Below are 23,845 nucleotides of genomic sequence, written 5' to 3' on the forward strand. Positions count from 1 at the left end.
CTCCCACCCCAGACCCCCTATTCCCACCTTTCGTACCAGGGCTGTCCAAAATGCGGCCCACAACACAATGTATACCTCACCTGCAAGCATAGAAATTTACATCAATGCTTTAGTGAAGGAAGCTGAGCTCCCACAGAGCTCTCACTAAAATGGCAAATCCGAATATATTGTCTATTGTTTCAATAAAAACCTAAGGCTGGACAGCCCTGGTTTATATCATTCCTGGTTCATTTCCTTCCTTTATGCTTTTGCTCTCTCTGTCCTGCTAGCCCATCAGATCCTTCCCATTCTTGCAGGACCAGCCAATATCCCACCTCCTTCAGGAGGTCTCTGTCCCCTCTGAGCTCCTGCAGTAAGGACCACATTGTGTGTGTGTGTGTGTGTGTGTGTAGTAAATGTCAGAGTTCAGAGAGACCTTAGAACAGAGAATGTTAGATCTGGGAGAGACCTTGGTACAGAGAATGGCAGAGTTGGAAAGGACTTTGAAACACAGAATGTCAGAGCTGGGAGGGAACTCAGAAATCATCTAATCTAACTCTTTAATTTCATGATGGGGAAACTGAGTCTGAGAAGCTTGCACACATTGAATTAAGGCAGAATTGGGACTAGCACCCAAGTGTCTCCTGATTCTGGATCGCTGCTCTCCCCATCACACAGGGCTGACTTCCCACCTCCCCAGGCAGGGCCTCTTGCAAGCAGCCAAGGCCACATGAACTGCCCCAGAAGCGGAGTCAGGCAGGGTAGGGGGACATATCTCCCAGGGCAGTGGGGAGGGGGGCCAAGGCAGGCTGCTCCTTCAGAGCTTCTCCAGGTAGGAGCCTGGCACAAAGCCCCTCTGCCCATTCCTCTCCACCGTCCACCAGCCATCCTCTCCCTCCAGGATGACCGCCAGGATGTCTCCAGCAGTGATGTCCAGCTCATCAGCATTCTGAAATAGAATCAGGGGAGTCTTAAGTCAGTAGAGATCTCCTGGTCCACGGAGGAACACATAGCCTCTTCTTAAGTATTTCATGCGACGAGGAGCTCACTACCCAACTCATTCCACTTGTGGACAGCTCCGGGTGTTAGCGCTTACATGGAGCTGAAATTAGATCCCCTGTGACTCCTGCTCCCTCCCCGGCCTCTTCCACCCTCCATATGCTACGTCCAGTTCTGCCCCAGGGGAGGAGTGTCCAAGGACTTGAAGACAATCTCACACCCTTTCCGCTCCCCCAGTCTTCTCCTCTCCATCCTACACAGCCTCCTCCTCAAGAAGCTCTGGGGATCAAATTCATATTAGGGCATTAAGAGGGAAGGAAGGAAAGGAGCATTTATTAAGCACCTACAGTGTACTAAGTGCTTTTCAAGTATTGTCTCATTTGACCCTCACCACAAACCCGGGAGGTTCATTTTACAGATGAGGAAACTGAGGCCCTCACCTCGTACTCACCTGAGCTGTATAGTCATAGAGCACCCTGTAGTCCTGGGCCAAGGTTTCTGGGGCTAATCTAGTTTGCACAATGTCCGCGTAGACAATGTCATTCTTCTGCAGAGGGGCAGAGATGAGGCCTGCCCAAGAAAAGTGGGGTGAATTTCCCTGGCACTCCTGGCTGACCCTGAGAGTGCACAGCCAGTGGACCCCAGGAGCCTCCTGAGGGCCCCAGAAATCCTCCTCCCCCAAATCTGGATTGTAAACTCTTTGAGGGCAGGGATTTGTTAAAATGAGAACCAGTAGGGACCTCAGGCCTTGTTTATACCCCACCCTCCCAGAAGCATCAGGCCCTCCCTTTTCTCTGGCACTTTGGAAATCACATCCACCCTGGGATGCCACCAATGCAGGTCGCTCATCCCAGGGAGGAAATGTCCTTTATTGCAATTTATTCCTTTTTTTGAGTTGCTGGGTGCCCAGACTAGTTAAGTATCTTGTCCAGGATCACACAGCCCCAAGTGTTAGAAGCCCAACTTCTTTGCCTGAGGCTGCTCTCTAGCCCTATGCTTGCCTAGTGTGGTCAGACATAATGGATTAGGCCCCCACCACCCCGCCCCCAGCCCCCAGCCATTTGGCTATTCCTTCTGTCCTCTCTCTCCATCTCTCTCCTCTCTGTCTCTCTCTGTCTCTCTGTCTCTCTCTGTCTCTCTGTCTCTCTCTCTTTCCTTTCCCTCTTCCTCTAGCCCCACTCTTCCTCTCCTTCACTTCCCTTCACACCTCATGCCATCATTCTGTACTGACCATCGAGCCCCCTTGGTATCCCTTGGCCCTGCCTGTCTCTTGGCCTGCTCCTGATGATGCTCATGCCCTTCTCACTAGGGCCACACCTCAGGTCAACAATGACTGCCTGGTCTGGGCCGTCAGACTCTTAGGTGAAGAGCCTCAGCTGCTCTGGGTGCCTGCTCTGGTTTCCTCCCACTCACTTTCCTAAATTAAACACAGAAAAATATCCCCAGCTGTTCTCTGGGGCACCACTCTAGCCCAGAATCTCAGGGTCTTCAGATGCCAATGGGGCCGGTCAGCCAGCCTCAAATAGCATTTGGGAAAGGCCCAGAGTGAGAAGAACCTGGCTCCAGGCCTGGCCCTACAAGTAAGAGGCTGTGTGACCTTGGGAGGGTCATTTCCCTTCTCTCTGTGCTCAGTTGTCTTCATTGTAAAGGAAGGGTGGTGCTCTGGGTGACATCTCGGTTCCCTCCAGCTCCACCGTTCTGTGACTGGCTCGGTGTTAGCTCCTTGTCCCTCCTTCCATAGCTTCACTCTGTGGCTACTTGTACCAAAGCCCCCTTAGGAACTCCACCACAAGGAGCAAGGGCCCACACATTCCCTTCCTGCCCCCCCCCTCAAGCTCTGAGCTTTTATCCAAAAAGGAAGGTAAAGTTACCTGCAGGAGGTGCGGAGGGAACGACGTTCTCGGTGGTGTTTTTGGGACTCCCCTGTAACAACCCTGAGAACCTGTGAAGTCAGAGGGAAAGAAAGCTAGGAAAATTCTCTCTCAAGACCCCAGGGACAAGCAGCCCACATTCATGTAGGGCTTAGAGCTTAACGCTGGCTTTCTTTCCAACAACATGCCCCTTTTACAGATGGAGAACGCTGAGGATCAGAGAGGAGAGCACAGCTAATAAGCGTCAGAGCTGGGATTCCAATCATAATCTTCTGTCTCTGAGTCTTTGAATATGCCATGGCTGGGCAAGGGTAAAAAATGGGGCTACAGATGGTAACTGGGGTGTTGTGTGGCCAGAAGAGCTGGGTTCGAGTCTCAGCTCTACCACTCTGTGATATTGGACAAATGACTATGTCTGTTTGGGCTTCAGTTTTCCTTCTCAGTAAAATGTAAGGATTGGACCAGGGCATTGGCAGTGGGCACTGTCAGTCCATCAATTGATAAGCATTTATTAAGCACCTACTATGTGCCAAGCAATACAAAGAGGAAAAGACAGTCTCTGCCCTCCAGGATCTTACAATCTGATGGAAGAGACAACATGCAAACAAATATATACAAAGCAAGATATATACAGGATAAATAGGAGATAATTAACAGCCGGAAGCAGTCCAATTATGAGGGGTTGGGGAAGGCTTCCTGGAGACGGTGGGATTTACAGGAAGCCAGGGAGGTCATTAGGCAGATACCAGCAGGCCCCACCTGGTTTTGTCTGGCTAGAGAGCTAGGAACAGGTTGTGCATTTTTTTTTAATTTAAAAATAAAGCTTTGTTTAGTTACAATAAAGCTTTACTGAACATGGAAAAACCTTGTTAGCCAGGTTTGGCCCGAGGGCTATCATTTGCTGACCCCTAGACTAGAATGATCTTGATGGTTCTTTGAGCTTGGACCGCTACTTCTACGAGAGCCTTCAGTCTGAAGGATGGGGGCACATTTTCAGCTTCTCATCTCTTGCCTCCCCACCCTCCCCAGCCCCTGTAGGCAGATCACTCCTGCGCCCCTCCTCCCACCACGCATCCAGATGTGACCTGTGACAATTCGGCCAGATGGCAGAGCCAGGAGTCCCTACAGTCTGTCCCTGGACCCTCTACGTCCCCCTCAGTGCTTTCCCTCGGCCTCCTGGAGCCTTGGTCTTCCCTTGAGCATCCACCCATTGTTCCATTTCCCAAGTTCAGAACGTCAGCAAGCCCTCACTGTATCATGGGCTCCTCGACCTGGGAGTGACCACATAGGTCATCTGGTCCAGCCTGAGCAATGGGTCCTTTCTACTACATCCCAGACAGGAGCTCGTCCGGCCTACATTTGAATACTTCCGTTGATGAGGAGCTCACTATCTACCAGGGCAGTCCATGCGTCGTAGACAACCGATGCTCAGAAAGCATTTCCTTTTCCAAAGGAAAACTCGCTCCCCTCTAACTCCCTGTCCTTGTCCCTGGGTCTTTCCTCTGGTGTCAAGAAGAAGAGGCTTCATTTCTTTTCCAGGCTGGCCCTTCAAGCTCTTGAAGGCGGTCATCACCATAGTGAATATCCCCAGCTCTTTCAAATAGACAATTGGAGGGTCTGGACTCTCGCTCTCTCCCCACGTGGTTTTTCTTCTCTGGATGTGTTTGAGCATCTCGATGCCCTTCCTGAAACATCATGCCCAGAGCTGAAGGCAGCACTCCAGGTGTGGCCTGACCAGGGGGACCATCGCCTCTACCAGCTCTCTTAAGGCAGAGTCCTGGGGTCAGATTAGGAGCTTTGGGCTGCCTTCTTTTGTCTATTCTCATTGAGCTTGTAGTCCACTACGACCCCTGGATCTTTACCATGCAAAATGTCACCTGGCCACCCTCCTCCTCTCCTCGATACAGTTGTTTTTGACTCCTGCCACAATCTTAACTGATGAATTGGAGGTGAACCCCATCACCCAGGGGGTATTTGTATTTCATTTGGAGGAAAAGACTGAAATTGTAGTAGTGAGATTTCTGGCCCCATGAGAGGCTGGCCTGGTAAGTCTTCTGTCCCATCCTAAGGCAGCCATCCTTCATCACTAGGTTGGGTCCTCATGCTCTCCCCTTCCCCATCCCTCATCACGCCTGTCCTCAGGAGGGGACACTAGATTCTGGCAGTTTCCTTCAGGTGACTCAGGCTCTGAGTTCCCTCTGCCAGGACGTCTACATTCATGTTAAAAAGTGGAATCGATTGCCAGAGAGAGCATTGGACAAAGCACGGAACCTGGAGTGGGAAAGACCCAAGTTCAAATCCAGCCTCAGATGCTTAGGAGCTGTGTGATCCTGAGTAAGTCGCTTCACCTCTGTCTGCCTCAGTTTCCTGACCTGTAAAATGGGGATAGCAACAGCGCCTACCTCACAGGGTGGTTGGGAGGCTCAAATGAGATGATTTTTGTGGAGTGCTTCGTACAGTGCCTGGCACATAGTAGGCGCTAGCCATCACCATTATTATTAGGAGGTACTGAGCTTCCCATCACAGGGAGTCTTCAAGCAAAGGCTGGATGTCCGTTTGTAGGCTCGTGGCTGGGAAAGATTGGAGCGATGGTTTCTAAGCCTCATTCCTCCTGTAGAAGCCTATGAATCCAGGAGGGGCCCGACAGTGGGAAGCCATGCAGGTACACGGGGAGCCTCTAGGGAGGCCTGAGCATGTGTGGGGCTGAGGGGGGCGTGAGAGGAGACAGGTGGCCCAGGCTGAGCCCCCACTAACCCTTGGGGGGATGGGCAGAGGGGGCAGGGCAGGATAAAGAGAGGTGATGTACTACCCAATCCCCCAGACCAGCAGCACTTTTCCTGGGGCATGAACAGCCCCATCCCCTAGGAAGCAGTCAGAGCAGCTTCCACTGGTTTAACAGCACAGTCCTAGGGGAAGTGGGGGGAGGGATTTGTAAATAGGAATATCACGGCAGAGGTGGTGCTGTGGAAGGGTACTGCTCCTAGAGTCTCAGGAGCTGAGTTCAAATCCAGACTCTGCTGGATGGCTGGCTGAGGGACCTTGGGCAAATCACTCCTCACCCCCGCCTAGACTAGATGACCTTGAAGCTCCCTTCCCTTTCTAGCTCTAGGCCTGTGATCCCATTTCACAGATGAGGAGCTGGAGGCCCAAAGCCACAGCCTTGCCTGGCCAGGGTTTCCAACTCCAAATCCATTGTGGCCTTCTTCTTGGCCTTCAATGCCTCTTTGCTTGGGTTGTGGGCAAGACAGACTAGCAAGAAAGGTTTGTCTCTTCTGGGAGGGTCCTGGGACACATCCTTATCTTGAGCTGACTCCAGAGAGGGGGGCCCATGGGGAAGGTGGGGAAGCAGAGCCCCTCCCTGACCCAAGAGCCCTGGGTTCAGGTGACCCAGACCCACCACACGGAAAGGCCCCTTCCTTTCGCTTGGGCTGCTTTTGTCTACCTGAAATCTCCCCCAACTTAGCCTCAAAAGGTCAGTAGGTCAGTGTGGAGAAATGGAAAATGTGTCAGAGGCCCTGGGTTCAAGTCTCAGCTTTGTCCCCTCCTGTGATATTAGACAAACCGCTTTTACTGCTCCACCCTCAGTCGTCCCATGGGGCATGCTGGGACCCTTGGGCTGTGATTTCCTCAGGGGGGTCATTGCTTGTAGTGACTCAGCTTCCAGCCCCTTCGTGCCTCAGTTGGCCTTTTAGTGAGTTGGGGGACCCCAAGCCCCTCACCTAGAGGCCCACCCTCTAGTGGGGAGCTTTGGCCAGCTGGGTACCCCCCCACACACTCCCAGGCCAGTCCTCAGACACAGCTCAGACTGGCCCCGCCCGGACGGGGAGATGTTCCACACCTAAGGCCCAGAGGTCCCTGTAACTTTGGATCTGGACACGTTTAACCATGAGAGTACAAGCTCCTGGAGGGCAGGGACAGGTTCATTTCTGAATGCTCAGGGTCTGGCCCATCATAGCAGGCACTTAACCAATGCTGGTTCCAGCCGGCTGCCTCTGCTATGAGTGGGGAAGGAGTGACGTCATCCCTCTCCCAGAGCCTGGCCTGGCCCAAGACTGTGGTCTAGTTTGTAGAGAAGCCTCAGCTTGTCCAGCATTGGCTTTACTGGCCGTCCTTTCCATCCCCCGCTGGGTCAGTGCCAATGCTGTTAACAATCTCCCCTGAGAGGAGGAGGCTCAGAGAGGGGGAGGAATCTGTCTGAGGCTGCCCAGCTCGGCCGTGCTGCCACGGGGACCCCAGGCCTTTGGACTAGAATCGAGGCTCTTTCCACCAGAAAACCCTGTGGGAAACCCCTAGGAACTAGGCAAGGGGCCTTGAAGGCCCTCCTGACATCAGCCCAGGGACGCTGAGTCATTTCAGTCGTGTCAACTCTCTGTGACCCCACTGGGGGTTTTCTTGGCCCGGACACTGGAGGGGTTTGCCATTTCCTTCTCCAGCTCATTTTACAGAGGAGGAAAGTGAGGCAAACAGGGTGAAGTGACTTGTCCAGAGTCACACTACACACACACCCCCCCCCCCCCACACACACACACGCACACACACACTCACACACGTCCCCACCAGGCAGGTAGGGAAACTCCTGTTTTCCTATCACAGTGACGCAGAAGTTGTGCTGGGAATCCCTCAGAAAACCCACTTTGCTCCAGTGGGGGTATGGGGGTGGGCTGCTGGTTTTCCTTCCTAATCTTTCTTCTGGTCACCAGAGTCTATATTACTTTCCTCCTTCCTTTCAGCTTTTCACCCAGGATCAATGAAGCTTTTTCTAGGGATTTTAGTGGGGGAAACCTGAGCCCTGAGCCACAGATTGGAAGAAACTGTGTGCTCATAACTCTGTGTGTGTGTGTGTGTGTGTGTGTGTGTGTGTGTGTGTGTGTGTATGTGTGTACAGATATTTAGAATCTTCACTCCACAGTTTGGTGGGTGGGTTGGTGATGGGAGGGGAGATGACAAATTCTCACTCTGGCACTCAAGGCTCTCTGCAACCAACTTGCTTTTTGTCCCATGATCCCCCAGCGTGTTACTCTATGGGGACCTGTGATTTCTCCTGTATAGGGAATTCCCAAGTGAGGAAAGTCCCTCTCCCGGTGCAGATTGGCACCTCCAGCGAGGTCTTTGGTCTTAGAGAATTCTCTAGGCAGAGCTGTCAGACTCACAGGCGTGTCATTGGAAAATGGAACAAAATAAATAAAAATACAACACTACAGAGATAATGATGCTTTGTGGTTTTCTAAGTCAATAGGCAGAGGCACAGGATCCATGTCTATTTGGATTTGACTGGCTCAGGGTCACACAGGCAGAATGTGTCAAAAGTAGAAAATGAACCCAGGTCTTGGCTTTGAGGCCAGCCCGCTACCCACTAAACCACACTGCCTCTCATGGAACTCTCCTTGCTCTTCCTCCAAACACAGTCCTTTCCTATAATCTCTACTTTCAGAAATCTGCCCCCCCATACTCCAAGGCTCCTTTTGGGTACCGCCTCCTCTAGGAAGCCTTCCTGGCCTCCCTCCCCCGCCCCCATCCCGTAGCCAGGTCTGAAGATCCCAGGGCACTTGGATTTTGCCTCCCAAGGGACCCTCTCTAGACATTTGTGGCCCTGCTTTTTGAGGTCCTTGAGGACAGGAACGTGTCTAGTGCTCAGATCATGGGATTTTGAGCCAGAACAGAGATGCATGATCTTCCCACCCAACCCCATTGTGTTACAGAGAAGGTGACCAAGGGGGGAAGCCCCTCTGACTCTGATTGCAGGCACCCTCCACCATGGCCTGAAGCCTTCTCCTCATCTAGGTCTCCCCGACAGCCCCAAGTCCTGCACATGACAGGCATTTGCTGCATGTTTGTTGAATGAATAATAAATGAACGAGTTGGCACTGTCTCTGATCCCTAAAGGAATGAAGGGATGTGGAAGCCTTCAGCTCCTCCCCTGCAGTAGGGCAGTGGGGCTGAGCTGGGGGGCTCCCAGAGGCAGAGGCAGCCACCCCCTGTGAGAAGCCCTAATGAAAGGATGGGCTGGCTGGCTGAGCTCCCCCGCTTCTGGGGGTGGGGAGCCCTACCTGGTAGCTATGGAGGGAGCAGGTCGACCCCCGAGAGGGCAGAGTAGCAGGATCTTGGTGGAGGAGGTGAGGAGACCTAGGAAGCCTCATCCCCTCCCACCTGGAGCATCATATGCCAGAAATTGTCTATTAGAGCTTCATTCCTTTAGGAGTCAGCATTTCCTTCTCTAGGGTCTTACAAAATGCTTCTCCCCAGGGATGGGACCATATTGAACTCCTCATAACTCGATGTGAATTGATCTGTTTACCAGCTTTAATCTTGGACGCCGGGATCGCTAGAAGTTAGAAGCCCTGGCTTTGAGCCCCAGCTCTGCCACCTCCCTTCTCTGGGCCTCAGTTTCCCTGTCTGTAAAACGAGCAGGTCAGAGGCTTAGCTGATCTCAAAAGCCCTTCTGAATCCTAGGATACTAGGCTTCTGGGCTGTCAAGCAAATTGACCTTTCTGTTGAGGCTAGAATTCATCTCCCCACCCAGCACGACAGGACTTCAGCAGCCCGAGTGTCTGCTTCATAAAGTGGAAAGGACAACGGTCACTCTTAAAGGTGTGTGTGGGGTGGGTGGAGGGCTGACCCACCTCACACACAATAACTCCCTGACCAAGGACACATGCGTGGCCTCAGTGCCTGAGGTAAGGCGAGGTGCTATTCTGGATCAGAGGAGAGAGTTTCCACAATGAGAGTTCCCCACATCAGTGAACTCACAAGTCTAGCTGCTCAGTCTGCTTGCTCATCTATAAAATGGGGTGATGGTATCTGCCCTGAGAGGCAGGCAGTGCCCGTGTGGCAGATAGGGAGCTGAGCTCAGAATCAAGGCTCTCTGGTCTCAGGTCAGCCACCTCACAGATCAAAGGAAATACATTTACGGAAGGTAGGTCGGAATTGAGTTTGGCCTCTGACACATTGTGGCCCTGTGAACCTCTGGCCCCAGGAAACTCTCTAGGGCTTTAAATTGCAGAGAAGGTGCCCATCTACATGGAGAGGGAATTTCCTCACTGGGTGGTCCCTATAAAGTGTTTTATAAACCTTCCTTAAGGGACTGTAGAAATGGGATTATGCTTATGAGAGTGCAAGGCTGGGGGCAGCAGGAAGGTCATGGGTGGGAAGAAGATGAGGAAAGGGCCTGAATTCGGGTCACTGAGCAAGCAGCTGCTAACAAGCCGCGTGACTTTGCACAAGTCCCTGGACCTCAGTTACCTTCTCTGTAAAATGGGCATGATAATGTTTGATCCACATGTGTCCTGAGATGGCTGGGAGGAAAACATTTTGTAAATCTGAAAGCGCTAAAGTAGTGGGAATTGTTATTTGATTTTGATTCTGGGGCCTGTGCTTCTGTATATGGGCAGTAGGAAATAACTCATATCTGTCCTGACAAGAGAGGCAATGAAAAGATGAAAGTAAAAGTAGAGGAAAAAACACTAGAAGACATTAGAACACAAATTAACACAATGATCCATCCTGTCTCCAGAGGACTGAGAAGAAAACACGCCTCCGTTATGAGGCATACACTATGTGGACATGGTCAATGTGTCAGTTTCACTTGGCTAATCATACTTCTTGGGTATAAGGGAGAATACTGGGGAAAGGGTAACAGGGAGTGACACATTTGTTTGTAAAGCAACAATAAAACATATTTTTAAGAGCAAAGGGGTGTCAGGAACAGGACAACCTGAGCACAGGGCTCAGGGGGACAGGCAGCCAGGAAACCTTGGATGAAAAACTCTCCGACTGAAGGTAGCTTGGGCTCCTTATCAATGCCTTGCTGCAGGTCCCAGGTTATGAAGGCTTAGGTGTTTGTTGGAGCATTTTTTTTCCTCAAGGCCTGTAAGAGGGTATCGAGCAAGTTTGCAGATGTGTACATAACATGAAACATAGCAGTTGGAAAGCAGGTTAGGAATACAGACAGAGGAATAAAAAACACATTTAAGAGACGCAACAGTAAGGAGAAACACGGTACTGGTGTGGCTTCATGGAGAAATAGTGTAGCCATGACTCAGCTCCAGGTGTTCTTCAAAGGTCTTGGTGGGATACAGGGGCAAGAACCTTAGAGTCAAAGGCCTGGGTTTTTTTGGGGGGGGGCTACTAGCTTTGGGGCCAAAAGCAAGGCTTTTCACCTTTCTGGTCTGTTTCTTCCTCTGTCAAATAAATGATAGCTCTCACCCTCCCGAGATCACAGGGTGAGGGTGAGAAATCAAAACTCACTCTACTGCATTCTGCTAGATACATCAGCCACCATGAACCTAAGGCTTTAGTGGGGACATGTCTTGGCCTAGGCCATGCAGAAACGGCAGCAGAACAAGGGATAGACAGGCTTACTGGAGGTATCAGAAGGACCTTTCCAGGGGTGGAAAACCTTAGGTCATTAAAATACATTACCTAGAAGGAAGCCTAAATTTTGTGCCCGGGGCAGATACTACGTATTGGGCCTACGGCAAGGGGCATGACACTGACCTCCTCTGGGGAGATGATGCAGGATGCTGCCCCATGAGGATGGGCCTGGCACACTGGTGTGAGGTCACTGATAGAGGCTCCCAGGTATGGGTCACCAAGCTCACCCCAGCCTGCCACCTGGTCGCTTCCTAGGTCACCTAATTATTCTTGCTCGTTTTGCTTTTCTGACCTCAGTTTTCTGCTTTCTCAAATGGGGGAAGGAGGGGCTATATGCCACAATGGATAGAGAGTTGGCTTTGGACTCAGACAGACTGGGGCTCGAGTCGGACCTGAGCCTCTCAGTGCCCAGGTAACTCTCTCAGGCTATTAGGTGGCAGAATTTGGGGGCATCCTCTTCCACTGGGAGTTGCCTAACTCCAATGAAATCACAGGTGAAATAAAAAACATTCTTGGTAATTAGCTGCTAAGCTCTGTGGTTTCTATGCTGCTAAAGGGCCTCGAGTGCCCTAAATTGGGGACCACCTAAATTCAGTCACCCAGGGACAAAGACACTGTTGCCCCATCTTTGTGACAGGAGTTCTAATAAGGACACTGCAGAGAAGGCTCTTTCTAAGGGATATCAGCTATAGAAAGGTCCTGTGATTTGAAGGGGGAAGAACCCAGATAAATTAATGGCAAGTTAAAAGGATGTGTTCACAGGCAGCTTGGGTGAATCTGCCCCAAACTTGCCTCCTTTACTACAGCTTCTGCTCTGCGTGGGGCCGGATGGACTTGGGCAAGTCCAAGGGTCAGATGTCCAGCTCCCCCTGCTGGGCTCACGCCACCCCTCAGCCTCCCGGATCCCCCAGGTCCTCACCTCTTAATCATACCGCAAGCAGGGTAAAGGCTGGGACTGTGGGAGCCTCCGTTGGGGTTTCGCTCATAGTAGTTCTCATAAACAATGGCCTCTGTATTTGGCAGAGAAGAAAGCGAGACCAATGAGAAAAGGTCTTCACAGCCAGCGAAGGCACCTCCCATTGCCACCCCTCATCCCACCGCTATTGGGCCAACCAACCTTCCCACTGTCCCGGGAAAGGGGAGGGGGCCCTTCCCAGGCAGGCTGGCCCTTCTGCCAGAGGGAAGGTCATGACTTAGAGTGAGGTGGGGGGGGGGAGCAGGGATCTCCAGGTTCTCACCACACCAAGGAAAGCAGCTCTGGGAAGGCCCTCCCCGGGCACAAAACCCATTTCCTGCTGGGAGTTGTAGGGCCATCCTCCCACTGGACTTGGGAGTCAGGGAGACCTGCGTTTAGACCCTGCCTCAAACACTAGCTCCTGACCTTGACCAAATCACTTTACCCCTGAGTCTGAATTTCCTCATCCTTAATGTGAGGGGGTTGGAGTCAATGCCTCTGAAAATACTTTCCAGCCCTAAATCTATGATCTTTTGAACCCACCAGAGTAACTGTGGGCATATCTTCTGGGGCCTCAGTAACCTAATCTATAAAATGTAGGGTCAGACTTAACAGCCTCTAAATTCCCTTCTGACTTGGAATCTATGGTTCTGTGGTCCTCTGAAACCAAGGGGAATGATTCTCCTATCTATAGCATTTTTCTTACAGTAGGAACATGGGCCTTACAGATAAGGAGACTGAGGCACAGAGAGGTTATATGTGACTTTCCCAGGGTCACACAGCAAGCAGATGTCAGGGCTGAGACTCAAAGCCTGGCCTCTGGACTCGAGGGCCCCATTTTCCGACGACATGGCCCTGATTCTGCACCACTGGGAATTGGGCATGGAAAGAAAGGGTCACAGAATTTCAGAGTTCAGCAGCCATCCAGTCCAAACTAGGCCTACAAAAGAATTCCCTGTAGGATGGACACACTGACAGGTGATCGCCAGCTCCCGCTGGAAGACGTCCAGCAAAGGGAAACCCCTCCACAACCTCCTGAGGCGGCCCATCCCACTTATAGCTAGTTTTAATCATTAGAAAGTTTTTTCTGCCTGAGACCCCAACCTGCCTCTCTGTACCTTCCGCTCATAGCTCTGCGCCCTGGGGCCAAGCAGAAGAAATTTAGGCTGTCCTCTGTGAATACTAGAAGACAGTTTTGTCCCCAGGACCTTCTCTTACATAGGCCAAACATCCCTAGCTTTAAAGGCATGGACACCATCACAGCTGCCCTCTGCTCTGCTGACCAGCTTATCAACGTCTTGCCTAAAATGTGATGTTTAGAACTGAACCCCGTACTCCATATGTGGTATGGCCAGGGCAGAATACAAGAAGACAGTCACTCCTGGGGGTGACCCGGGGAACACCCCCACGTTCTTGGGGCTTTGCCTCTTTTCATTCATTCATTCGTTTTCTCCGCTCCTGTATCACCAACTTGATTCTTATGGAGCTTAAAAAGCCCGTGAACATGCTTCGATCTTTGCCAGATAAACTCGAGTCTAATCAGGACTCTCGCCATCTCCTATTCACAAAGTTAATTCCTCGAATCCAAATGTGACTTTATAATTAGCCCCACTGACTTTCATCTTATTCAATACAGTGCAGTATTCTAGCCTTTCGGGAGTCCTAAATCTGCCAGCCACTGTACTAACGAGGCCTCAGATTCTTACTCCGGACAAGGCACTCTTTGCCTCAGTTTCCTCGTCTGTAAAACGAGGATGATGATAATAGCACCTACTTCCCAGGGTTGTTGTGATGCTCGAGTGAGATAACTATAAAGTGCTTACTTAGCGCATAGTAGATGTTATCTAAATATTAGCTATTATTAATTGTTACTTTTAGGAAGTTGCTGCTATTCAGTCACATCCCGCTCTTCCCGACCCCCTGGACCACAGCGCGCCAAGATTGCCCGCGAGGTTTTCTTGGCAAAGATACTGCAGCGGTTTGCCGTTTCCTCCTTTCCTGCCTCTCCTTAAGGCAAACGGAGGTGAAGTGCTTGGCACATAGTAGGTGTTTCATAAATGTCTTTTTGCTTCCTTCCTTCCTCGTCCCTTCCTTGATCTTCACTCAAATATTCTTCCCCATTTCCTCCTTTCACTGCTGTTCTTGGATTTCTCTGCCTGAGTATGTGTTCCTAATATACAGCGCTGCCGCATCCTCTTTTTTCCCTTTAAAATCACCTCCGGGCGACATTGTGCGCCTCTCCCGGGCCGCGGCTGTGGTGTAGACGTCTCTCTCCGGGCTCATCTCCAGCCCCATGCGCCCCGTCCCTTTCCGCCTCCCCTCACCCAGCCTGGACTCACCCGGCCGTTCCGTGCCCGTCATTCTGCTCTGGATAAAGACGTCTATGTCGGCCTCCACACTGCAGGCCTCCAGACTGATCCGGACCTCTTCGTAGAACTGCAAGGGAGGCCGCGTCGGCCGAGGAGGCGAAGGGAAAGAGAAGGAGGCACAGTCAGCTCTCGGCGCCCTAGCTCTCCCAAGAGTGTGACGAGGTTCCGATGAGACCTCGGTTGAGCAAGCCCTGGGGAGGCTACGGCAGCTCGGTGCTATGAGGCCTAGAGCGCTTTAGAGCCAGGAAGACCAGAGTGCGAGCCTTGCTGCGGGTCTGGACTAGCTGTGTGATAGTGGGCGAGTCACTGAAACCTCATGTCCTCGTATGTAAACGGAGATGATGAGAGCGCCTGCCTTGTACGGTCACTAGGGAGAGGGACTGGATTGTGAGAACTCCCAGAGGAGGAATCTCCCTCCACCGGTGCAGCTTAGCACCTGCTCTATAACTTAGAGCGTTAGAAAGGTGCCTAGAACATTAAGAAGTGGCTTGACTTGCCCAGGTCTGCTCAGCCAGTGTCAGAGGCGGGACTCAAACCCGGGGCTTCGCGTCTTCAAGCAGGCTCTCTGGCTGCTAAACCAGACGCTGCTTCTCTGCCTGTGTGCCTGTCCTTAAAGCAGGTGCCTATATCATATCACACAATAAAATATAATATAATAATTCGGGGAAGTGCTTTACACATCTTAAAGGGCCGTGTGAAGAGAGAAGTGGCCTTATCTGAGGGTCGTTGGGAAATCATCCAGAACCAGTCCGTTGAGACCTTCCTGGAAAAAGCTCCAGCGTAGCTCTCCTCAGAGCCCCGGACCCCGGGCATCAGACCACCAGTGGGCAGAGGGGTGCTGCCTAGTGCCTTGGCTACCAAGGGAACGCCAGCGGGAGAGCTGGTGGGGCGAGGAGCGGAGAGCTGTACCTACCTCGTCATCTTTGACGCACTGCATGGAGAGCTGGTTACAGTGGACCCAGAGGGAGTTCCGGAGAATGGTGAGGCGGTCAAACTCCTGGAGTTGAAAGGCCTAAACCCAGAAAGAGCCTTCCTGAAGTGGGGCTGGGAAATGATGGCGCCAGATGCCCATCTGTAATGCCACAGGGCTCTGTTTCATCAAGGCCAGGCCCCCGCACCGCTGAGACATACGGTTTTCACATTCACATTAAAAAGGCCTTATCAGCCTCTCCTTTAGCTACGATTTAATTCAGCGTTAGGAAAAATGATCAGAGCTGTGCAGGGAGGGAATGGGCTGCCCGAGGAGGTAGTGAGCGCCCTGTGGCTGGAAGTATTCCACTAGGAAAACAGACTGGTTTTGCAATCAGAGGACTTGTGCCATTGACGAGCCGAGTGACCCTATTCAAGTCACTTCTCTCTAAGCCTCCGTCTTCTCCTTTGGAAAATGGGAATGATAATGTTTGTACCACTTACTCCACAGGGCTGTGGTGAGGATATCACTTTGTAAACTTCATAGAGTTTTAGAAATATGAGCCAGCTTAAGTATTATTATTATTTATTTTTATCATAGAAAAAGTGTTCCTGTCTTTGATGAAATTTAGATGGAAACAGTCCTGGAGCAAGCGACCATCATTCGATGGTTATTTTACATTTAATGGTGATAAATCCTGCCTTGGACGCTCACTAGCTGTCTTCATCTGCCTCAGTTTCCTTATCTGTAAAATGCGGATCAAAATAGCGCCTACCTCCTAGGGTCACTGAGAGGATCAAGTGGGATGGCATTTACAAAGTGCTTTGCATAAGTTAGAGTATCATATAAATGGCTTTATTGTTAGCATTATTATCGCCGTCACTGTCATCTCTTTCTGGGACGTGCCGCTGGCCTGTGTCGCTTCTTCTGTCTTTAGTGATGCCCACACTGATCACTGCTATCTCTCCATTCTGACTCCAATCTTGTTCACTTCGGTCAATCCAATTCTTTTCTAGGGGCCCATTCCCCATCTCTTGGCTAAGACTTTCTAGAGTTTTCTCACCTCCTCCAGGAAACTTTTATAGAGTCAAAGAATTTTAGGAGAGGGTTTTAAGTCACCTTCTCACCAGCATGGTAATCCCCTCCATGCCACCCTAATAGGAGATTCAGATTCTGCTTGAATACTTCGAGCCATTGGGCACTCACTACCTTCTCAGGCAGCCCATTCCATCTCTGGACAGCTCTGATCATTTTTCCCAAAACTGAACTAAAATCTCCCCTCTTGGTTGTTAAAAAAAGAGATAAAATCTTTTGTTTTTATATAACCTTCATTTCCCAATCTCTCTCTCTCTCTCTCTCTCTCTCTGTCTCTCTCTCTCTCTGTCTCTCTCTCTCTTCTCTCTCTCTCTCTCTCTCTCTCTCTCTCCCTCTCTCTCTCTCTCTCTCTCTCTCTCTTCCTCTCTCCCTCTCTCTCTTCTCTCTCCCTCTCTCTCTCTCCCCCCCCCAGAAACATCTTCTATAATAATGAATAAAAAATAAAGAGGAAAAACTAGTTCAGCAAACTTATGCATCAACTGTGTAGTAATTCGTGCCCATGGGCCCCCACCTCTACCAAGAAGCCAGTTGGTCTTACCACCCCCAAATGAGAGCGATCAGAGAATCAAGGATGCTGGAGAGCTTCAAAGGCTCTGGTCTAACATCTAACCCAATGAATCACTTCTCTGACATCTCTGACACTGGATGACTGATAAGGCACCCCCAGTGATGGCGGCCTCGCTCATTCCTTCAATTGCAGGCCAGGTCCAGCTGTAGGGGGCCACTCACCTCACAGGTCTGCTGGTGTTCCTGCTCCCAGTCACACCTGGCCTTCTCCAGCTGGTTAACGTTTTGTTTGTACATCCGCTCTGAAAGGCAAGTCCATATACACAGTTGCTGGGTTTAGTTTGGAAGTGAATATAGCTTTGCAGGTAAGAACAAATATACCAGCCCATCAAAGGCCCCCTTGGCGGGAGCCTTGGCCCAAATGCCATCGTCCCCTTGACCAGGGGCCAGTCCTAGAAAGTCAGTGGCCAGTGGAACCCTGTTGTGGTCTGCTCCTTGCTTATAATCCCAGGCAGGCCCTAAGGCATGCTCTCTGTTACTGGGAAACCAGCCTTAACATCACATACATAGAGTTGGTAAAGGCCTTAAAGACTATCTAGTTCAACCCTCTCTTTTTACAGATGAGGAAACTGAGGCCCAAGAAGGCTAAGTGACTTGCCTAAGGTCACACAGGTAGCAAGTGGCAGAGCCAGGCCTTGAACCCAGGATCTATGACTCACAATCCTGAACTATTTCCACTGCCTAACACTGTGCCAGGCACTGTACTGGACGAACAGACAAAGATGAAAAACAGTCAACCAGAGAATGTCTGTGCCTAGAACCGCCCCCATCTGTCCAAATTAAACCTACTCTTCAAGGCCCAGCTCAAGTGCCCACCTTCTCCAGGAAGCCTGCCCTGATTAGCCCAGTCCCCAAAGACCTCTTCCTCCCAAATTCCTGCAGCACAACTGCAGTTACAGGGGCATTTCATCATTCATCATCTTTGATTTTAATAACATTCAATTCAATGAGTATTTTTATTAAGTGACTGCTGTATACAAAGCATTACGTGGGGCACTGAGGATATGAAGATAGAAAATGGCAGCCCTCATCCTCAGGACACTTCCAGTCTAAAAGGAGGGCTAAGGCATTCAATAGAAATGATCCCCGCAGGCTGCACGTGGAGTTAGAAAACCACAAATCGACATTATCTACATTACTACATTTACGTCGTATCTGTGTATTACAGAACATAATATAGAATACGTACTCTATAATGACGTGTTATCTACGTTCAGCACTAGAGTTTTGTTTATTTCGTTCACACATTTCCCAAGGACATTTTAATCTGGTTGGAGCTTGGCCCAAGGTTGACATCTCTCCTATAAGCAGAGATGTGGGTGGAGATCTAAGGAGTCAGAGCTGGAATAGCAGAGTCAGAAGCGGGCAAAGGATCAAGGGCAGAGGCTAGAGCCCGGGCGCAGTGACTGCCGACAAGGCCAAGCAGCTGGTGCAGTGCATAGAGCGCTGGGCCCAGAGTCAGGAAGACCTGAGTCCAAATCCAGCCTCAGACACTTGCTAGCTGTGTGACCCTGGGCAAGTCACTTAATCACTGCCTGCCTCAGTTTCCCCATCTGTAAATAGGCATAGCAACAGTAATCCTACGGCTGTTGTGAGGATTGAATGAGGTGACATTTGTGAAAAGTGCCTGGCACACAGTAGGTGCTTAATAAATGCTTATTCCCGTCCCTAGTGATGAATCCAGAAGAGACAAACCCAGCTTCCTGACTCCCAGTCCAGCCTGACCTCCATTACCCCATTTCAAGGCAGACCCCGGGGGGCCTGAGGAGTTTCCCAAGCTGGGCGGGGTCAGGATGCTCTGGGGGTGGGGACCTCAGTGGACAAGGGCGGGGTTCTGAGGATTGGGAAGGCAGGGGGAGGGGGAGGCTGTACCTGCTTCATTGGCGGCATCCTTGCATTGCTTCACTTTGTTCTGACTCTAGAACACAAAGAAGAAAAACATGACACTCTTCCCGCTTTCCCATCCTGTTCCCTCTTTCCATGACCTCAGAATCAGAATAACTCAACCTGACCCACAGGTCCCTCACCACCAAACCTCACAATCCAACCCTGCCATTCTTGATACTCTCTGCAGGAAGGCCTCGCAGCCCCCCAGGGCTAGCCCTGCTCCCGGTCCCTGCCTGCATCCCCAGGGCACCCAGATGCCCTGGCTTTCCTGGCCTGGGCAGGAAATATAACCATTTCTTCCTTTCCTGAAGCCTGACAGAGATCGTGTGTGATGGAAGTCATGGGGGCCAGGGCCAAAGGAGAGAAGCCCCCCCAGCAGCTGGGGCTCACCAGCCACACCCTTCCCTGCATGGAGCAGGCCTCTGTTCCTCTCCAGGAGGCAGTAGCCTCTCCCCACCCCACCCCACACCTGTTGGAGTGACAGGTGCCACGTACCTTTTCCATCTGTTTCTGGTTGCCCTGAGAGCTGATGCGCTCGAAGGCCTGCTCAGCCTCGTCCGAGTCCTTGCATTTCTGGTCATAGGTCTTCTTGGACTGTGGAGGGGACATGTGAGAGGTTCTGAGAGGGGGCTCGTCCCATTCCTCTCCATGGGCCCCTCCTTATAGGGGATGAGCCAATGAGGGAAGGGAGCCAGGCCTAGCTTAAGATCTTAAGTTTAAGAGTCAAAGGATTGAGATGGGGCCCAATGTGAGTGTTTCTGTGGGGTGGAGAAGGAGGAGCAGTCCATGATCAAAGTCCACTTTAGACTTCTTCCAAAAGAGGCCTGGAAAAGAGGCCCCTCTCCAGGTCCAGAATGTCTCCTTTACCCAAGGTACCACGGTGCCTGAAATTCCCCCATTTGTTCCCTTGGGTTCAGAGTTCTCTCCAGGCTCCTCTGGTACAACGGCGAACCCGGCCCCCCCACATCCAACAGAAAGGGCTCTATAAGAGTGTCCTCCCCAGCAAGAGGGATGCCCACCTACCCACAGGACTGCCAGGGCCCCCGTGTTGGCTTTGCTGCCCACTCCTGATGCCTTCTGCCAACCTGGGGAGGGGCCAGCCGCTCCCTCTCTTCTATGTGGTCCCTGCTAACTCCTAGGGGTGACCCCAGGGCTCCCCAGGTCACTTGGTCAGCTGGTGACCCCAGAGACTCACCTCCATTGTCTTCTTGTAGAGGGACAGCTTGATTTTTTGGACTCGGTCCATGGCTATCTCGTACTGAAAAGAACCCACAGGTAACGTGTGAGTGATGGTGCCTGGTCCTGGAAGGCCTGAGCAGTGGCTGGCCCAAGATAGCAGAGGCGCTTTTTGGAAGGGGGTAGGATGCCCAGGGTCGAGATCCTCAAGGCTTTTCTCAGCCTCTTCCTCGGGGGCACAGAAATCCCCTCCAGCAAAGGGTCCAGCCCGGCTCTGCCCCTGCTAGGCTTAGGAAGCTGCCTGGGCACCTATCCAGGGGCATGACTCAAACTTGGGGCTTCCTGACTCAGAGGTTGGGCTTTCTCTGTCCACCACAACAGGCTGCTTCTGGGCTCTGTATGTAGGAAGCGCTTAACAAATGCCCCTGGAGCCCAAAGGGATCTGGAGCTGCCCCTCTTCCACTCTCCTTGGCTAGCACTGAGGTGAAACATCTTTTGGGGGCTGTTTCATTTTTGTCTTCGGGGTGCCTAGCACAACATCAGATACACAGTAGGTGCTTAATACAGGCTTATTGGTTGACATCCTTTGTGCCATGTTCTAAGGCTCTTCCTAGCTCTAACAGTCTGGGTTCTAGGTTCTAAGACCCTTCCCAGCTCTGGTAGTCTAGGTTCTAGGTTCTAAGGTCTTTGCTAGCTCTGACAGTCTGGGTTTTATGTTCTAAGGTCCCTCCTAGCTCTGACAGTCTGGGTTCTAGGTTCTAAGGTCTGTTTGATCCTTGTTCCTTCTTGGTCTCATGTTGTCTTTCAGAAACTGTTATTCCTAAAGAGGCCCCATCAATATTTCTGCAGCAGGGCTTACCTACGGTTCTTAAAACCAAAACCAAAGGCCGGCCTCAGCTTCAGTGAGCTGAATGGCCCAGTCACTGCTGGGAAATCCTGGGTGGGACCCTGGCTGCTGGTCAGTCATCCACAGCTCTCCTCATCTGGGAGGGAGGGGGTTTGTGTGGTATCTATGGTGGTCAGCCTCTGGACTTCACTCAGACCCCTTCTTTTTCCCTAGGATCTTAGAGATCTAAAATAAATAAATTCTTGCAAAACCTGACAGACCCTAAAGTCATGGCCTCCCACCATTGGTGGCCAGCTGGTTGAGTGTCTCCTGGGGCCCGACCAAGGAGCCCAGGCTAGTTTCCAGGTGTGTGTGGGGAGGGTGTCCAGCCTGTTCAGGCTGGTCCGTGGGGACCAGGTCTGCCTTCCCTACTGCCTTGGAGCCAGGAAGGATAATCACAGAACACCAGGTGATGCAGATCCACGGTATCCCAACAACCCTGTGAGGCAGGGCCAGACTGGAGGTGTTCATGTACCCAGCTTACAGACAAGAAAACCAAGGCTCAGGAGGTTAAGAACCTTGCCTAATGTAGCACAGTAAGTGCCTGCCTCAACTCACAGATGAGGCCATTTAGGACTTGGGTCACCCAAGTGATAAATTAGAAGCAGGGGCAAGATTTGAACCCAGATCTTCTGATTCCATATCAAGTGTTCTATCCATCCCACCACACTCCCTCTCATGCCCAAGTAAATAATTGGAAGTCAGCGAGTCCTGATGTTTTTTTCTCTTCATTTCAGTTGTGCTGAGTGTGAGTGTGCGTGCGTGAGTGTGTGTGTGTGTGTGTGAATGTGTGTGTGCGTGTGTGTGAGTGTGTGTGAATGTGTGTGTGAGAGTGTGTGTGAGTATGTGTGTATGTGTGAGAGTGTGTGTATGAATGTGTGTGTGAGTGTGTGTGTGTGTGTGTGTGTGTGTGTGTGTGTGCCTGCCTGCTTTAATGTTCCAGGCATCTTATAAACCAATTTTTCTCCTGCATGATTTTTATCCTTTCCTATCTGGGTCAGAAGTATTAGGTTGCCTTTCGACACCCCTTCGCAGCCCTGGCTTCACTTTCCGTAGTCGGCGCCATCCTGGGGCACATCCAAAGCCATGGATTTTTCGACTGCTAGAAGGCTGGGATCTTACCTCCAGATGTGTGCACTCTGACCCCACCTGCCTGGTCAGGAAGCCAGTCCCAACAGCTGGTAACAAGAACCTTTTTTGAGGACTGGGTGGGGCCGGTGCTAATCTATCCAATGGGTGATTCTTCCCTAAAAAGCCCCTTGAAGACAGACCCCAGCCCTCTCTGAGCCTCAGTCTCATCATCGGCAAAATGCGTGTGCGAAGAATATTTGTACCACCTGCCTTCTTAGGACTGCAAGGCTGAGCCATTCACTCTTAGCCTCAGAGCAGGACAGGCCCTCGGGGTCCACACAATCCAGCCCCCCTCACTTTATGTGAAGAGGGAACCGACCTGCAGCCCAAGGTCACACGGGTAGAAAGTAGCCATTATCAGTATTCTGCTCCACAGGCTTCCTCCTGAGGCCTCGTGGTGATGACCAGGTCACCAGGGGCTCCTGAAGGATGGAGATTTGGAGCAGGGAAGGGTCTGAGTCGAGGTCAGTTGGTCACACGTTGGTCACCTGGGGACCGGCCTGGATCTGTCCAGAGCCGCTCATCACCAGCTTGGCTCTAGACTCCAGAAAGTTGTCGGGGTACATGGGGGGTGTGAGCTGTACACTCAGCCTGCTCTGCTAAAATCAGAGCGTCAATAAGCAATCCTCCAAGCACGTGGGATTCTGTAACGGGACTCACCCGTCGGCCCTGCATCTCACAGCCGCCTGAAGCTTGTGAGCTCATCTGCCCAGTGCCTTCCGTCCCTGGGACTTCTGAGGCACGCCATAGTGACTGACTCTGTGTACACCGGCATTTACTTATAGAAATTCCTTGAAGCTACACACCGTGTTTCTGTCTTTCTTTGTGTTCTCAGAGTTTAGCGTTTCCTTGCCTGGGACATAGTAAGGTGCTTGAATTGCTTGTGCCCTTGCAGGCTGGCTGACAGCTCTGTACACAGAAGGCGCTAGATAAATGCTTTGAACCCAGGCAGAGAATGGATTCAAGTCTCTGCTTTGGGGTTTCTGTCAAATGGCTTTTGTCTGTCTGATGAGCCGGGAAGTTAACCAGATAGAATGATGTGTAGGAGGGGGCCGTCTTGTAACAATTATGATCCCCATAATTACGCTATGATAATTATTATTATGAATGATAAGTGCATGTATTCTTGGACCACTGTCGCTGCAGGTGAGACGTGACCGTCTTCCTCTCCTCTCCCTTCCACTCCCAGCCTTCCACGTCACTCTGCACAGCAGGCCCAGAGCTGGGGCAGGGGAGAGCAGAGGGGCCCGGTGTCCAGCTGGCTGATGCAGCGGCCTCACCTTTTTCCTCTGCTCCTTCTGCCTTTCTCGAAACTCTTCGATGCTCTTGAGTTCATCCTTCAGCATGACAGCGAGCTGGATGTGAGAGTTTCCCACGTTCTCGATTTCTAGGACAAGGCAGAAGCTTAACAAGGTCACAGAGGACCCCTGGCACCCATAGCTGGGTTCAGCACCCCCTCCCCCTTTCCCTGAGGCCCCTCAGTCTGGGCCCAGAAGACAGTCCTGTTGCTATTCCTTTAAAGAATCACAGAATGCCAAGTTTGGAGAGACCCTCAGACATCTTCTGAGCCAACCTCCTCTCCTTTACAGATGGAGAAACTGAGGCTCTGAACGAGGAAGTGAGACAGCCTCGCATCTTAGAGCAGTGGAT

At 51.4% G+C, this 23,845-nt stretch overlaps 1 protein-coding gene across 1 annotated transcript in view; it reads right to left on the reverse strand.

Moving 5' to 3' along the window:
• Window positions 1-398: 398 nt before the first annotated feature.
• Window positions 399-23,845, reverse strand: part of PSTPIP1 (proline-serine-threonine phosphatase interacting protein 1) — a 91,994-nt gene continuing 68,547 nt past the window's right edge. Inside the window, exons 5-15 of the mRNA XM_036735964.1 lie at window positions 23,476-23,582; window positions 20,198-20,260; window positions 19,498-19,596; window positions 18,988-19,033; window positions 17,278-17,357; window positions 15,457-15,555; window positions 14,514-14,610; window positions 12,139-12,229; window positions 2,850-2,920; window positions 1,430-1,548; window positions 399-928 (exon numbers count right to left, since the gene is read on the reverse strand). Of these exons, the coding sequence (XP_036591859.1) occupies window positions 797-928; window positions 1,430-1,548; window positions 2,850-2,920; window positions 12,139-12,229; window positions 14,514-14,610; window positions 15,457-15,555; window positions 17,278-17,357; window positions 18,988-19,033; window positions 19,498-19,596; window positions 20,198-20,260; window positions 23,476-23,582 (1,004 nt within the window). The 3' untranslated portion in view covers window positions 399-796. The remainder of the gene's footprint in view (window positions 929-1,429; window positions 1,549-2,849; window positions 2,921-12,138; window positions 12,230-14,513; window positions 14,611-15,456; window positions 15,556-17,277; window positions 17,358-18,987; window positions 19,034-19,497; window positions 19,597-20,197; window positions 20,261-23,475; window positions 23,583-23,845) is intronic.

The sequence above is a fragment of the Trichosurus vulpecula genome, chromosome 8, assembly GCF_011100635.1.
Source record: "Trichosurus vulpecula isolate mTriVul1 chromosome 8, mTriVul1.pri, whole genome shotgun sequence".
NCBI classification, from domain to species: domain Eukaryota; kingdom Metazoa; phylum Chordata; class Mammalia; order Diprotodontia; family Phalangeridae; genus Trichosurus; species Trichosurus vulpecula.